This window comes from Antedon mediterranea, chromosome 7 (genome assembly GCF_964355755.1).
Source record: "Antedon mediterranea chromosome 7, ecAntMedi1.1, whole genome shotgun sequence".
In the NCBI taxonomy this organism is placed as follows: Eukaryota; Metazoa; Echinodermata; class Crinoidea; order Comatulida; family Antedonidae; genus Antedon; species Antedon mediterranea.
The window spans coordinates 11463962-11480755 of record NC_092676.1 but is presented as its reverse complement, the minus strand read 5'-3'; the positions used below and the strand labels follow the sequence as shown (position 1 = coordinate 11480755).

General features: G+C 34.5%; 1 protein-coding gene across 3 annotated transcripts in view; it reads right to left on the bottom strand.

Annotated features, from left to right (window-relative positions):
* The window catches only part of LOC140054168 (uncharacterized), an 84584-nt gene extending 72568 nt beyond the window's left edge, over positions 1 to 12016 (bottom strand). For 2 of the 3 annotated variants that reach the window (XM_072099058.1, XM_072099059.1), the window contains exon 1: positions 11831 to 12013. In XM_072099058.1, coding sequence (XP_071955159.1) covers positions 11831 to 11892 — 62 coding nt within the window. In that variant the 5' untranslated portion in view covers positions 11893 to 12013. Of the gene's footprint in view, positions 1 to 11830 lie in introns of all 3 variants that reach the window. The other variant, XM_072099060.1, reaches the window with a different exon arrangement.
* Positions 12017 to 16794: the final 4778 nt, after the last annotated feature.

The window sequence follows — 16794 nt, the reverse complement described above, 5'->3', positions numbered from 1 at the left end:
AAAATATATGTTAACAAGATAAAAATTGCAGTTCATTATATACAAAAAAAACTAAGAACATAGATGATTGGAATTCTTACAAAAAGGCAAGAAATAAATTAAATAATTTGTCTAAATCACTAAAACGCGACTATATAAATAATAAATTAAAGGATTATGTTAATGACACTAAAACATTATGGAAAACCATGAAAGACTTTTTACCCAATAAAAAGAAACAAACTAAAACAACTCTCAATGTAAACGGTAATGAAATAAACAATCCAACTGATATTGCTAATCATTTTAATAAATATTTTTGTTCAATTTCTAATGAACTTGCATCCCATTTTAATGACAACCAAAACGATATTACCGTTGAATCGTTATCACAATGTCAACAACGTTTCAACTTTAAAGATATTAATGGAAATGAAATTGAAGCTTTGTTGGAAAAGTTAGAAATTGGAAAAGCTACTGGAATTGATGGGATTTCCGCTAGGTTACTTAAAATTGCATCTTCACAAATTTCTCAAAGTCTTGCCTTTTTGTTTAACTGGTCATTAAGATCTGGTGTTATTCCAAGTGAATGGAAATGTGCTAAGGTTACTCCGCTTTATAAAGGAGGATGTAAACATGAACTTAACAACTACCGTCCAATATCTGTTATACCTATTGTTATGAAAGTTTTTGAAAGATGCATCCATAATCAAGTTATGAATCATATAAATGAATAAACTTCTACTACACTGATAGATGTATGCAATTATATATATAAAAATATTGATAATGGCTTGGTAACTGGAGCAATTTTTCTTGACCTAAAAAAGGCGTTTGATACGGTAGACCACGATATTTTATTACGTAAATTATGCACCTTTGGAATGATAAACACTGAGCTTGCATGGTTCAGTAATTATTTAAAAAATCGCAAACAATTTGTTAATTGTAATGGAAAAAAATCTGAAATTTTAAATGTCAACTATGGGGTACCACAAGGCTCAATTCTTGGCCCTTTGTTGTTTATTTTATACATAAATGACTTACATGATAGTGTAGATGGGATTTGTAAAACAGTCCTCTATGCAGACGACACTGCGCTTTTTTATTAGGTATCCCAATGAACGCGCGATACGTAGTGACAGTTTTGAAAAATTCACGAAATTCTATAAAGTGATATGACTTTGATGTTAAAATTACTACAGTAATTTTGATTGTATTTTAATACAAATTAAATATATTGAAAGAGTGTGTTTTATTGTTCACTTACAATTACATGTGTTATTTATTAAAATTGATCAAGTATTTCCAGCGAAAACATCATTTCAAAATTAATCTAAAACGCAAACCAGCGAATTTTCGCGCGATAAAAAATATTCGGAAAAGCCCTAGCCTGTTTTCAAAACACGATCGCTTGATGGCCGTCAGAGCTAGCGGAGTGATTTCTTTTGTATGTTATCAGATTTTGAATAAGCTTTAATTTGATACGTAAAAAGGCTGGTACGGACAGGTTTATCAGTCTGAAATATCAATTTTCGTGAGAAAAGTATTATTTTGACCCATTGCGCATGATCAAAAAATATCGAATTCGGTAATAAATTGAAGCGAAATCATTATTTTATTCGATAAAACATCGTTTATTAATGTATTTCCTATGGTCGTCAAGCGATCTACATTTTTAAACTGGTGCATGAGGCGTAAATCCCGTTCGGAATTTTAAAGATTCAACCATTATAATCCGGTGAATATTGTAGTGAGTAAAATATTGTACTGTAAAATACGCGCGCGTTTGTTGTGGTGTTTTCCGTTAAATACATTAATGCACCCTATCAGCGAATGGTACGTTCCATATTTTCAACACGTTGTTTTAGTTTTCCTCGCTCGAGTTCGGTTGGCTCGACGCGAGATGTGTGACAGCAGCGATGTCGGAGCTTGACATGTCCTTTTCCATCGTAGAATATCTGATTTTAGACATTAATTTAACAACTTTAAATTGGTGTAATGTGCGGAAGATTTATTATGCAAGTATACAATGCAAATGCGTTAGGTTTAAATGTACCGAAGACATTTATTAAGCTAATTTACCAACGTTACATTTGACTCTGTATACGGCGGTCGAAAGTCATTAACTGCGACCGAAATACTTTGACGGGAGCTACTGCTGATCGCGAGTAAGCCGTTACTTGGCCTAAACTTTAGCTCCGTATTTCAATTTAATAACATACTTACGGTTAGAAATACGAAAAGAAAACCATTTTTATAATGTTATATATATGCACAAATATGATACTGCAGAGATTTTATATATTTCTTTAAAACATGTTGCTAATTAGTCTTATATGTATTTAAATGAACATATATTTTACAATCATATAAGTTGTTGATATAGGTAATATGTAAGATAATATTAAGAATGAAACCTTAATAAATGTAATTTATGTACCAAAAATAGACACCAAATTGTGACATAAAAATAAATAAATATTTATGTGTTTTTTGTGTGTGCATTATGCATTATGTGTTGCTCTATGAGATCGTTTTAGAGAATGTGAAAAAATAGCAAATTATGTAATTTGATTCGAATGGTAAACACAGGCTTATGTTCGTAACATGTCGTGTCAAGAAATGTTACGAACATCATATGGGGCTAGCTTGCGAGTTAACATAGGTTTAATCAATCAACGAATTATTAGTAATTTATATCTTATCTATTAAACTAAAACATTGGAAAGTTTTAATAATTTTGTATGGCTATTTATATCAGTTAAAAAAAAACAATTCAAAACATGTTTACGTGTCGTGTCAAGTCTGTTACGAACATCATTTGGAAGATTAGACAGGCCCACACCACATGTGCAGAGTGCTAGTCTGTCATCACTGGTTGTTGATAAGGAAGCCCCAGCAGTACAACTAATATACACAATAAAACGTCTGGATACAGGTCAAATGTCACTGCTACAGATGATAACACCTTTCGTGTCAACTTTTTTTGCGCTGTGTTACGCACATCATATTACTTTATTATCATCAAATATCCTATCACATTGGAACACAATCAAGGTATGTTTTCAAATATTATTGTAATATAAGTATCTATGGACACTAATAACCTTTGATTTTTTACTTAATGGTAGAAATTTATGTTAAAATCATAATTTACTTAGTGCTTTTTACAGTTCCCTGGGTGTAAACAAACATTTTTCAGCCGATACTTTGGGGTCAGCTGTTACGAACATCAATATAAACATCTGCTTTTTGCCAAATAAAACACATCTTCGTTGTTTTAACAATAACAAATTTAATTTAAAATCATCATGTTGATTTTGTATTTTAAATAAATATAATTTTGTGTGAAGTTGTATTATATTATTACGTAGTTCCGACTTTCAATTGATGCATTGTTGACGTTCGTAACTTTGACACAATTACCCTCACTGAATAATCATGTCGCCTGTTACGAACATAAAATTAAATTCATACATGCTGTCCTTTGCTAATAACACGTATCCTAAAGTGTGTTGATCAACATAAAATACAATTATAAGTCAATACATTTATTAAGTATTCTGCAATAAATGTATTACGTTTTGATAAGTGTTATTTTCCTATGTTTATAGAGATGTTGTTGATGTTCGTAAAACATGTTTACGTGTGTCGTGTCAAGTCTGTTACGAACGTCATTTGGAAGATTGACCCACACCACATGTGCAGAGCGCTAGTCTGTCATCGCTGGTCATTGATAAGGAAGCCCCAGCAGTACAACTAATAATATACACAATAAAACGTCTGGATACAGGTCAAATTTAAAGCTGCGATGACGTGAATCAACAGTCAAAATTGTTGGTGTCTTTGTTACCAACATAATCAACTATTGAATTTTGTATTTATTATACAATGCTGGGTTTACAAACAACCATATGGTATGTTCAAAGTGAGGTTTAAACTTGCTGATTGCAAGTAGGCATCTCATTCTTTGTTCATGTTCTTGCAAAGTTTCAGGCAAATTGTTGAAGAACTGTTGATGATGTGCGTAACGGTGTCAACTAATTTACGGATTATAATAAATGTGTGCAAAACATGTAATTTTTTTTATGTGTGTTTTTGTCTTTCTATTAAGTATAAGTATCATTCAGATATCAAATAAAGAAAAAAAAAGTACTCACCTTGGAGAGGCAGTTTTCTAAATGACACCATGTTACGAACATAATACATCCAACATAGTAAGCCTGTGATCTCAATTTTCCCGGGAAGTTGATACTTGACTATCTTTATGTTTTGTATTATGTTTGTTGGGATATGTAAATTCAAAATAAGATTGACTTTATTGAATTACGAACAATTCTAATTTTTTGTTGTCATGTCACATTTTTTGTTGCAGTATCAAATTTGTGCATATATACTATTCAGGTAAACAATTAATTGTTTTAATTAACATTGATTATTTTAAATGAGTTTATTTTGACCAATTGTGTGTTTGCCTAAAAGAGCATATCTTAGCCCGGCTTAGATTTGGTGTCATAATCATACGGGCCTAAAATCTTGTTTTACGTATTCAAAAGTTATATATAATAGTATTTATGATTGAAATTATGAATATAAAGTACATTAAAATAATAATTATAATAATCATACTTACCAAAAATTAGTGTGAAAGAAAGGAAACAGTACACACCGTTTTTAACATAATTTTTCATTTTTTTGGGGATAATTTTAAATTTCACCATTAAAAAAACATTATTGTTTCATATTACACATATCTCTGATATATTTATTAATGAAATATACACTACATTCTAACAAGTAAAACAAAAATTAAATGAATTAGTACAATAGTTCAAAAGTTATAGATCATTGAAAAAATTGCATTTTTTTTCATTTTTTAGGGAAATTCAACAAAAATGGGCGCAAAATGCTTTCCGACCAACTTTGCGGACCAATAATTTTTAAAATAGGTTTCGTTGAGGCTCCAAAAAAAATAGAGTTTTACAACTCTGTGATATCTATAGGTTTAACAAAATTCAAAACTTTTAACTCATTATTGTAAAAGTTATAACCTTTTAAAAATGCTTCCAATTTTAACTGCAAAAAACACCATTTTTAAGCAAAAAATCGTACATTTTTTACCACTTTAAATAACCATAACTTTAGAACGGGTAATCGGATTTCAATCATTTAAATTGCAAAATGCTAATTACATTAAGTCCTTTATGGTTAACTGAAAGAAAAAGTAAAACAATTAATCTGAATTTTTTCATTGGGATACCTATTTTTATGCATGTAAATCAAATGAAGAGCTTACAACAGTTTTAACTGAACAGTTGGAAAATGTAAAACAATGGTTAGATAAACATAAATTAACTCTAAACATTGATAAAACCAAATACATGCTTTTTGGTACTCATGCACGTGTTAATAAAACAACAGATGAAACAGTAATTTTTGATAACATTCCGATTGAGAAAGTTGAAACGTTTAAATACTTGGGACTTACATTTGATGAACAACTCTCATGGAAAGTACATATTGATTCTATATGTGCAAAACTATCAAAAATTCTACATCTATTTTATAGATTGAAAAGTTTTACATCTCCTAAAATTATTAAAAGATTATACAATGCTCTATTTTTATCACATATTGACTATTGTTCAACAGTCTGGGGTACTGGTTCAAATGCCCATATTTTAAAATTGCAAAGGGTACAAAATAGAGCTGCACGATTAATACTAGGTGCTAATATTCGAACTCCTGTTAGACAAATGCATTATGATTTAGGTTGGCTAACAATTAAGACAAGAATTGAATATCATACAATTTGTACAATATTTAGATGTTTACAAGAATCTGTACCTTCATACTTATGTGATGTTTTGCAATATATTAGTAGTGTACACAATATTCAAACCAGAAACTATGAAAATAATCTGTTGTATTTGCCCAGATGTAACCTCGAAATATACAAACGTAGTTTTGTTTATTATGGAAGTTCACTCTGGAATGGCCTACCTTATGAATTAAGAAAACAAAACAATTATAACCGTTTTAAATCACTTGTTAAGATTCATTTATTGTTGCCGGTGGTCTAGGATGGTTCCAGTGAAATATATTTAAATATGGTATAAAAGTTATAATAATAATGAGAACATGCATTGAAGTTTAGTTTTAGTTTAAGTTTTAGTTTAAGTTTAGTTTAAGTTGTTTTCAAATTTTGTTTAAATGTGCCGTAGGGCCCCTCGGAAGAGCAGTTTTATTTTATTACTGAGAGGGCTACCCTACTGAAAGAAAACGAAATAAATAAATAAATAAATAAATTGTTATTTTTTATTAACATCTAATTAGTACGATCTTGGTATCGATGTGTAGCATACAGTATATGTTTTTGTAATCATGTTGAATTTAAATGAAATTAATCGAACGATTATTAAGGTCAATGGATGTTTGATTCTTGGGTTATTGGTATTAATGCTACCCCCTACCCCAAAAATGTCTTTTTATTGTAATTTTGAAGAATAACAAAATTACATGACAATTGGTATTAAATGCAGTGCAATTTTTTTTCATGTTAACACACATTTTGTTATTCAATGTCAGTAAACACAAGTAAAACACAATTAAAATGAAAAGTATTGAAAAAATTGGAGATTTGATATTGAAATGTATCTCATTATGGCAAATATTTGTAATTTTGCAAAAGGTCAGTGACCTTTTTGACCTCTACTGACCTTAAACATGGTTCAATTAATTTTATTAAAATTCTATATGGTTAAAAAACACGAATGCTACACAACAACACCAAGATCATACTAATTAGATGTTTGATTCTTGGGTTATTGCTATTAATGTTACACCCTACCCCAAAAAATGTATTTTTATTGCAATTTTTAAGAATAAAAAATGATAATTTGTGTATAATGAACTGCAATTTTAATCTTGTTAACATATATTTTCTTATTCAATATGTCAGTAAGCACAAGTAAAACACAATTAAGATAAAACATATTGAAAATTATAGATACTATGTTGAAATTTATCTATATTTTGGCAAAAATGTGCATTTTTGTAAAAGGTCAATGACCTTTTGACCTCTACTGACCCTACTAATAGTCCGATTAATTTTATTTAAATTTTATAAGATTTTAAAAGATGTATGCTACACAATGGTACCAAGATAATACTAATTAGATGTTGGATTATTGGGTTATTAGGATAAATGTTACCCCCTACCCCAAAAAATATTTGAAGATAAAACACTGATGATCATTACAAATGACGCAAGTACATACAATGCATCCCTATATTTTTCTTGTTAACATCGATTTTTTCACTCTATATGTCCGTGGGAAGAAAATGATACCAAAGAAGTTTAACTGTGGGGGGGGGGGTGCACGGTAACTCCCCTCCAGCCCATGGACTATTACTTTTGAAATATCAGACCTTAAAAGTGTACAAAAAAGGTGAAAAACATCGTCGTGTTGTAAAAATTCAAGAATTGTCAGCGCGTACCTATTTTTTTTAAAACTGCAATGATGTAATTTGTGGACCATTTGATTGGTCAGTTTTAACGATCGTAACGTTAAAGTTGAACTGGTTTCAACTTTAACAATTTCAGATTTTAACGATTTCCAACATTGGCTTTTTACTCCCTTTTCCTGTCAAATCATTGAATATGTCAACTCAACGCAACTCAACGATCGACAGGAAAACAGGCTTAAAACCTGTAAGATGAAAACACAAACTATTTATAAATAATGAGATAAATATTTACTGCTAGGGATACCGAGAGCTGACTCCATTTTCATTACCACGATTAAACAGCGCGCACGTTACAATGCGCGCAATGTCATTGACGCGGTATTTTTTTACTTTGGTAAACACTTTTTATTAGGTACAGTAATTGTTCTGAAAATAAATTAATTATAAATATATCATTTTGAGTATATATTTATTTACCTATTATTCTATAAGATCAAGTATTTTTTATTTCCATTTCATTCAACCAAAAATGGTTGGTGGTTAAAAGATTGTTATCGCCTAGCGCGTAGAGCTTTTGTTTACTACGAAACCCTCGGAAGGCTCAATGACCTACCATTTCAACCTTATTTTTGTAGTTGAGCCTCTTATGACCTCAAAATGTTTTTTATTCCTACACCAAGATAATATAATTCCACATACCATGTGCTTGTTACTAAGAAAAATATTAATTTTAACTGCTAAAAAAACAATTTTATCCCGATATGAGGCCTTTATGATTCGAATATTTCATAGTAACAACCCATATACCATAAAAAATATCCGTTTTGTCCATTTTTTTAATAATTTTTGAAAAATTCCGAGGGGCTCAACTACAAAAACGCCATTTTATGGTATGATGTCATCGCAAGCCAATCAAACCTCCGCATTCGACCGCTCCGCAAGTCTCACGGTTGAACGATTTTGGATTCTCGCCCTTTGATTGGTTGACGCGATTCAACACACAGCGGAATAATTTTCTCGCGAGTGCCGTGAAGTCACATGGTGTCAGGCCTGTCCAATTACACGGGAAAATAATGCATTGAAATTCTTCAAATGAGGTTAAATATCACTCTTTTTTATATAATAAATAAGTAATATCATATTTTATTGAATTTTACAATGTTGATATATAAAATATGTTACTTGAAGATATATTGTCCCCCTAAAAAAATATTTTTTTTAATTTTTTTTTTTAATATGTTATTTTAATGTCACATTATAGTTATTGAACACTCTCACAAAAAATTGGGTCTGAAAAAATTTTATTTACCTGAGAAAAATGTAATTTAAAGCAAAAAATGGTCAAATTGTTTGTTTTTGGGTAATTTAACTGTTTATTTTGTCTTTTTAAAGGTGAAATAATTTTTTTCCCACGTTTTTTTTCTTATGGAAGTGAACAACTTCATTAAAACTGCAAAACTGCCTATTCAAAGTCCGATTTTAAAAATCTTTATTTTTCATGATTTTGGGGGACAATACATCTTTAAAATCGTGATTTTATATAATTATTTTAACGAAAAATTACGAGTTCATACAATTACAATTTGTTTACATCGTTCGTGGCTAAAAAACGATCATTTTCGGCGATGTTTTAAACCCTATATTTCGAAAACTACAAGTCATATTTTCATAATTCTTTCTTTATTGTAATATTGATACAAAATACTAACAGACAATGTATAATTTGTTTGAAAAATATTAACTTTTAATTTTACATCGTTATCCCTATTACTGCACTTAAAAAATAACGATCGAGGTTAAAAAAAATGTCAAATAGTAGGCCTACTATTAGAAATTCTAATATTCAAAATTAATTAAAACATAATGAGCGTTTTCATTAAAAATGTATCTAATGCGCCATCATATACAAATTAATGCGGCCAAAATAAAACACGACAGCGCGACCCATTTCATCTGACACCAGTATTATAGTGAAGTGTAGGCCTAGCCTAGGCTAGTACTAGGCCTAGTAGCTACAGGGCTGCAAATTAAGGGGTATTTGGTCGCATTTGCGACCTAATTTTTCTGTTTGCGACTAAAGAAACAGAATAGGTCGTGCATAGCGCGACAAGATCGTCTGCTTGTGCGAGTTGTTTAAAATTGAAGTCAGGTGTGTTTTCCCTATTTCAAACACTGTGTTGTAATTTAATCTCTCTACTACGGAAGGCTCAGGAGTTTCCACTAGTCACCGTCGCCGCAAAGGAGTCAGGTTCATTCAAGCGTACAAAGCCCCTAAACATTTTACACTCGTTGTGATTGGAAGTTCGTCCATTTATTGCATGCTGCCTTACCCAATCACACAAAAGGACACCAAACACACAGCACAGTGTGACGCGCGGACGACACAAACCTCGTGGAAAATCACCTCCGTTTTAAAGAAGGAATAATATAAAAACAATTGTACCGCCGTACACAGAAGTTAGCCAGGGCGGGCGCGGTAGATACAAAGGATTGTCGCCGTGCAGTCATTAGTATTTTTTAGGCAGTATAATGGTTATATCATGATTACTAAATAATGTAATTAATGATATATATAATAATATCTATTCATTATATAGATTAAACAGCAGTAGCCTATTGTTTATCAGTAGATTTAATACTTTATTCCAGATTCTGATTATCGAAAATTATATATCCAAAATACAGCAACTTTTCCTACGAAGTAGCTTCGTAGATAAAACAGGCTACGTTGTTGGCTTTGTAGGTTACATTGTTTGGCTTCGTTAGTAACCTCAATAAACAACCCCACGATGTTCTTAGTAAGTAACAAGGTGTGAAAATTATTACTTAATGTGTTATTTTTGACTGGCGGAGGAGGACCAATTTGTACATTACTAAGAAATATATAATATAATAGTTTTTATTCGTAAATGTTTCATTCGTGTAGTGTTTTTTTACTCTCAACGGCGAATATAAATTTCCCACAATAAAACGTAGAGACACGATCCAACACAATGAACTATGCCAACTAATAAAAATAATATAGCGAACGTCCAGTCGATCCAGAAACATGCAAACAAAAAGATCGTAAACAATTCATTCTAAATATAGTATCAGAAAAATCGGTCGCTCAAAAAGACTGCCGACAGAAGACCATAATTAATACAGACCTAGCTAGTTTTTTGGTCACATGTCATGAAACGCGATACTCTGTTTTACCACCGCAAACCTCTCGCATGTTTTTTTTTACTCGGTACAAAACATGCAGTGTACAGTACCTGAATTTTGCGTCACATGAAACGTAATACAGCTCTAAACTGTTCCCACGATTCGAACGTTTTCCCCTCCAAATTCTGGTCGGGTCTTTTGTCGTAATAATAATTTACAAAGGCCTATGTTAAATCTTAACATGGAATATATTTATTTTGCATATATTTTGTTGGTGTCCTAGTCAAGGTGTTGTTGTTTTTATAATTCGCTAAACCAAGGTAGGATTGAATCATGTAGGCCGCCGAAACTCTCTCTGCGCGAGCTGAGGGCCTCGGGCCCGATGTCGTCTCGTCGGCGGATGTCCTGCCAAATTAGGACAACCGATGTGTAGGGTGGCTACAAAAATTAACGTCTAGGATTTTAATTAGCCAACAATACATGTTTGTTTCCATTGTTCATGCTCCTAAAGGCGATGACATTGGTGTTTTTACAAATTACTAACCCTACGAACCACCCTACGATCGACGCGTAGATATTATCATAAACAATACATCGTAGGCATGGCAACGAACAATACTTTGGAAATTACAGGATATGTTTAGCGAACAATGACCTGATCTATTTACGCGTAGGCTATGAAAGGTTACGCGTATATACAAAGCAGTAATTTCTTTCTCTACCGTAAAAAGAATAGATCTTGCGTGAATATAAGTGGCGCATCAGGACCAGTGCCTAAATGTGCATAACCCAAATTAATTGAATTCTTCAGTGCGGAATTTTTATGTGCTCAGAAATCGATTGAAACAACCTATATAATTACTCAAAAATCCTCCCCCCCCCCCCCCCAAGCGGGGTCATTGACCCCCCCCCCCCCCCACCCTGGCCTGACCAGCCTAAAGTTGTATTTCATTTTTATACACCCCTACCCTCCCTCCCCCCCCCCCCCCCCCCACTAAACTAAAAACGGATCTGCGCGGATGGGGTTTGAGTGGTGGTGCTACCTAAAATTATTATGAGCCATCATACAAATTTGATAGTGCTACCAAGTAAAAAAGTTAATTTGCAGCCCTGAGCTAGGCCTACCTACTATCTATAGCCTAGCCTAGCCCTCCTAGGCCTAGTAGGCCTAGTAGTAGATAGGCTAGATAATGATATATAATTCTTATCAAGTAAGTATTATTCTCTATACCTTATAGTGTAACAATGTAAATAGCAACCTAGAAATCTTGTTCGTGACATTTTATCCATCATGATGCTTCTTTTCTTCTACCAAACTATCTTTTATTTGCTTCTACGCAGCAGCATCGCATGGCATGCCCAGATGACATCTACCTCGTCGATATACCGTCGTGTACCTCGTGTGATCGCCTAACACACACAGCTCCTATCCCAATTTTACACACACATCATAGTATGGAACGCCGTTACTGCCTTCTTCGGCTCTTTTACCATTCTGCACTTTCACCATTTTATACGGCACTTTTACCATTACGTTCGGCACATTTACCATTTCATACGGCACTTTCATCATTTTATACGGCTATTTCATCATTTCATCTAATCGTTCGGTGCTTTTCTATTTGGCCATTTTACCATTACGTTCGGTGCTGTCATCGTTCAGTGCTTTTACCTTTCGGCCTTTTCACGTCTCAACAAATATGACCCTTGACATCGGGTCAAATGAAAACATTTGACTGCTGCATGAAGCCTAGTCGAACTTGCTCAAACTTGCGCAGCACATCGAGTTCGAGCCAGGTTGTTGTTTCCACCAATAGGTGAAAAGTTGTTCAACCAATCAAAACAATATACAGGTACAACGAACGCGAGACAATGTGTAAGACAAAGTATAGAATATATTCGCCCGAATCGAAAAATCATCTGTTTTGATTGGTTGCACAATATTTTTTCCTAATGGAAACTAACCCGGCACGGAGTCGTGTGCAAAAGGGGATGATATAACCACCACATGAGATTAATCTTTCATTCATTAAGCTACAGTTAACATGACCCCAATATATGAAGTATACAACTTTGTGAATCTGTCCATTCGGCGGATGGTTTATTCGAACATCGAACAAGCGTGCGATGTATATTTTTTACGTGAATTACGTGTACATAATGTAGGTGATGAATAGAACGTATCAAAAGAACTTATGCAGAATACTTCAACATTTATTAAAACGTTATGTTATCGTTTAAAAACGACAACGAGATGGTACTATGGTCATCACAAGCTTGGCACCTAAGGAAAGTCTTTACCAAACGTTTTCGTTTAGTGACGAAACTGAACTAGATAAGGCAAATGTGCCAAAAACATCATCCCAGCTAAGAACTAACTATATTTCTCATGCATCGTTTCTAGACAAAGTTAATATTTGAAGGATATAAGTGTTTTTTAACTAGATAAATAATGGTGTTACATTTAACTAGATTAAACGTTTGTCTGTTTATCCTTCAATGTTTTATGTCTCTCTTAGGGGACAGCTTCTCATAATAGACCACCTCTCATAAGTGACCACCCAGGGGCGCAGCCAGTGGGGGGGTCACGGGGGTCCTGACCCCCCCCCCCCCCTTTTTTTTAGAAAAAATAAATAAAAACATGAGACAACAATACAGATCAAATCATCCTGGAGATACTGTGGACGATTACTACCGAGCAGTATTACCAAATCAACAAACCGAGTTAAAAACACGTTTTTCTGCCGATAACAGGCCATGCTCTAACATATTTGGCGTAGCACCCAAGTCTATCGAAGTGTAATGTTGAAGAAGTCTTCAAGGAACTTGAATTTGGTACGATGATCTGCCAAGACACGAACATCTTCATTCCGAGCTTCAGTGATGGAAGCGACTGTGTAAAATTAGCGGATCCAGATGTGTTCCCGAATGTGCGTGCACTTCTTCTAATCGCGTAGGCCCTATGCCCGTAACGTCTGCTGAAGCTGAGCGGAGTTTTTCGACTTTATGGAGAACGAAAACCTGTTTACAAAATCACATGTCTTATGAGCAGCTTTCGGGATTGTGCCTCATGAACATACACTTTAACATGAACATTAATACAGAGAATGTCATTCGCGAATTCTGTCTCCAAGCCAAGAGAAGAATGTTCCAAACTTATGTTTAAAGATGCATCACGCGATGTCTAGAGCGCCGTTATAGTAACTAACGTAAAATGTATGATAATAATTTAGAAGTTAGTTATTACAATTATGTATAAGCTATCACCTATACTATACATTCGAACAAAATAGGTATATTTTTAAACAAAATATTGTATATGTTCTGGGTATGATATTAAGCGTCTCACATACACATGGAGCCAAGATAGCTTCTTGGACTTGCACAGTGTATGAACTCTATAACCTTACGGTTCTCAATAATATCACTCCATGCTATCATTTTAATATCTTTTTTCAAACTTTTGCATCTCTACGTTCATTTCATGCAACTTTTGTATTGGTGAAAAGGGAGGAATTCAAATAATTCCTCCTGAGTTTACAGCCTCTCTACACAAATCAACAAACAAGCAAGAAAAAAAGTGTTTGTCTGTGGCAGCCTGGAATATAAAAAATGTTGTTTTTTGTTTTCTTTGTTTCAGTTTATTAGTGTTAACATTGTCATATTTGTTTGTGCGTAAACCGATTCAAATGATCTAGATTGCCCTAGACCGCCAAAGCTTCCAGGGGGCTTCGCCCCCTGGACGCGATTTTTTTTTCCGTACGAGAGTTCCTCCATCGGTTCGTTTCGGACTCAATCGACTCTTCGGTAAGCCACCGATGCTCACTGATGCGTGACAGCAACCACAAGACAAAACGTGAGCAGTTTTTTGCACGAGTGACAGATTTATACATACTAGAGCAGGCCCGTATCCAGGGGGGGTGCGTTGGGTGCAGACGCACCCCCCCCCCCCCCCCAAGTCCCAAAAGGTCCACTATTTCCTCGGTTGGTATTTTTTCTTGTCTTGTTTAACTAAAGACAATATCATTATATATATACAAAATTTACATTATCAATGGTATACAAACAAAAATATGCTAATATAAAATGAAAAAATACCGGTAATTAAATTACGGAATCTGAACTGACTACAAACTCGATGTAAAACATGCGCAGTCGATCATGTGACGACAAGCAATAGCTTAGCGCTTCATGTACGCGGTACGCGGTATAATATACAGTAAAAACGTTCGCGTTCACTTCATATAGCTTCAGCGCCTAGAAAACCACGATGTTCCATTGACCGTGAGAGTATGTCAGAGGGCTAATATGCACTTTTATGCATTCATTATTGCCAGCGATCTAACTTACTAATAAACATTAGCTAGGTACGCACTTGTCTGGCGGTATCCTTTTGTACGAATCGTTCAACGTTGGGTCGAGACGCGTGATATCAAGTTTCATCCAGGGACCAAAATGTGTAATGTAGTTATTTTCCAGGCGAAGTTTACCGACGGTTACCGAAGGGAACACGTGTACTTTTTGTCGGGGAATATAATATACAGTAAAAAGCGTTCGCGTTCACTTCGTAGCTAGCTTCAGCGCCTAGAAAACCGCGACGTTTCATTGACCGTGAGAGTACGTCAGAGTGATAATATGCACTTTATATGCATTCATTATTGCCAGCGATCTAACTTACTACTAAACAATAGCTAGGTACGCACTTGTCTGGCGGTATCCCTTTGTACGAATCGTTCAACGTTGGGTCGAGACGCGTGATATCAAGTTTCATCCAGGGACCAAAATGTGTAATGTGTTATTTTCCAGGCGAAGTTTACCGACGGTTACGTCGTGTACTGCGTCGACGTACGCTACACTACAGCAAAAACGAATTATGTTAATTGTTCGTTTGTTCACCAATTTTTTAATTTACAAGTAACCTTCTGTACCGTGGGGCACCTAAAATAAATTTTTCATCTATTACTAAACAAAAAAACATGCCATTTTCGCTTAGCCAACATTATAGCTATACTTATTACATTTTCAATATCCTGTATGTCATGAATTTCTCACCACTCGGAAGTCCAGATGGTACGCATGCATACACCTGGGAGGAATAAACTTTTTTCCCCGACTGAAAAAGGTCTACGCTTGCGTTTTTTAAGCCTCTAGGCCTGATGTTTCCAAAGTATAAAATGCAATTTTTTGAAGACCTGCAGCTCTAGTTTTAAACATTTTCTTAGCTCAGCCCCAACAATAAAGCTGGTCATATTTCGAAGAACAAGAAGTACATTTTCCGAGACCTAGCATCTCTATTTTTCAAACATTTCTTAGCTCAGTCACAACCCATGATAGGGACTTATATATTTTTTTTCATGTTTTGAAGTATAATAAGTCCAATTTCCGGGACCTCCAACTCTATTTTTCTAAATTTTCTTTGAACTTTTATTTTTTAAATTGAAAAATATGGATTGAAACAGTCATCGCGCATCGTTTTTTTGCACGCAGTATTTTATTTATGCATTATAAAAAATGGAAAAAATGGCTACCCTAAATCTGATTAAAAAGACCTCAAATGACGCTAGAACGCGTTGCTTCCGGGGGCTTCGACCCCCTGGACCCCACCGGGGGCTCTTGGCGGCCCCTGGCCCTCAGCCTAGTGATGCTCGCTTCGCTCGCATAGCCCCCTCATCGGGGAATGTAGCCCCCGCGTCGGGAAGATCCTGGCGCCACCCCTGCTGAGTTGGCCTCATCATGAAAGCGTTAAGTTCTGGTGTCCATCGTTCAACTAGCCCAAGCCACAACAGACAGTCTTACATCAGTCTTTAGAACGTCAAATAACGCAAATTTTTTCAGGGCCTTCGGCCCCTGGACCCTGACCGGGGGCCCTTGGCGGCCCCCTGGCCCCCAGCCATTGTTGCTCGCTTCGCTCGCACCCCCCCATTATAAATGCTGCATACGGGCCTGTAGAGGCTAATACTATACTCACTGTAAAAATAGTAGTACTGAACGTCATTGTAATAATAATAATAGGCCTAGAATTTTAATAATATAATACTGTATAGGCAGCCACAAACCAATGTATGTACCATCATAGGGGCGTAGCCAGGATCTGTCAAGGGGGGGTTCGGACACTAAATATTTGAATATATCTAGGAGCAGCCCCGAAAAAAGCAAACTGGGCGAAGGCAAATGCTATTTGCTAGCTCTATCTAT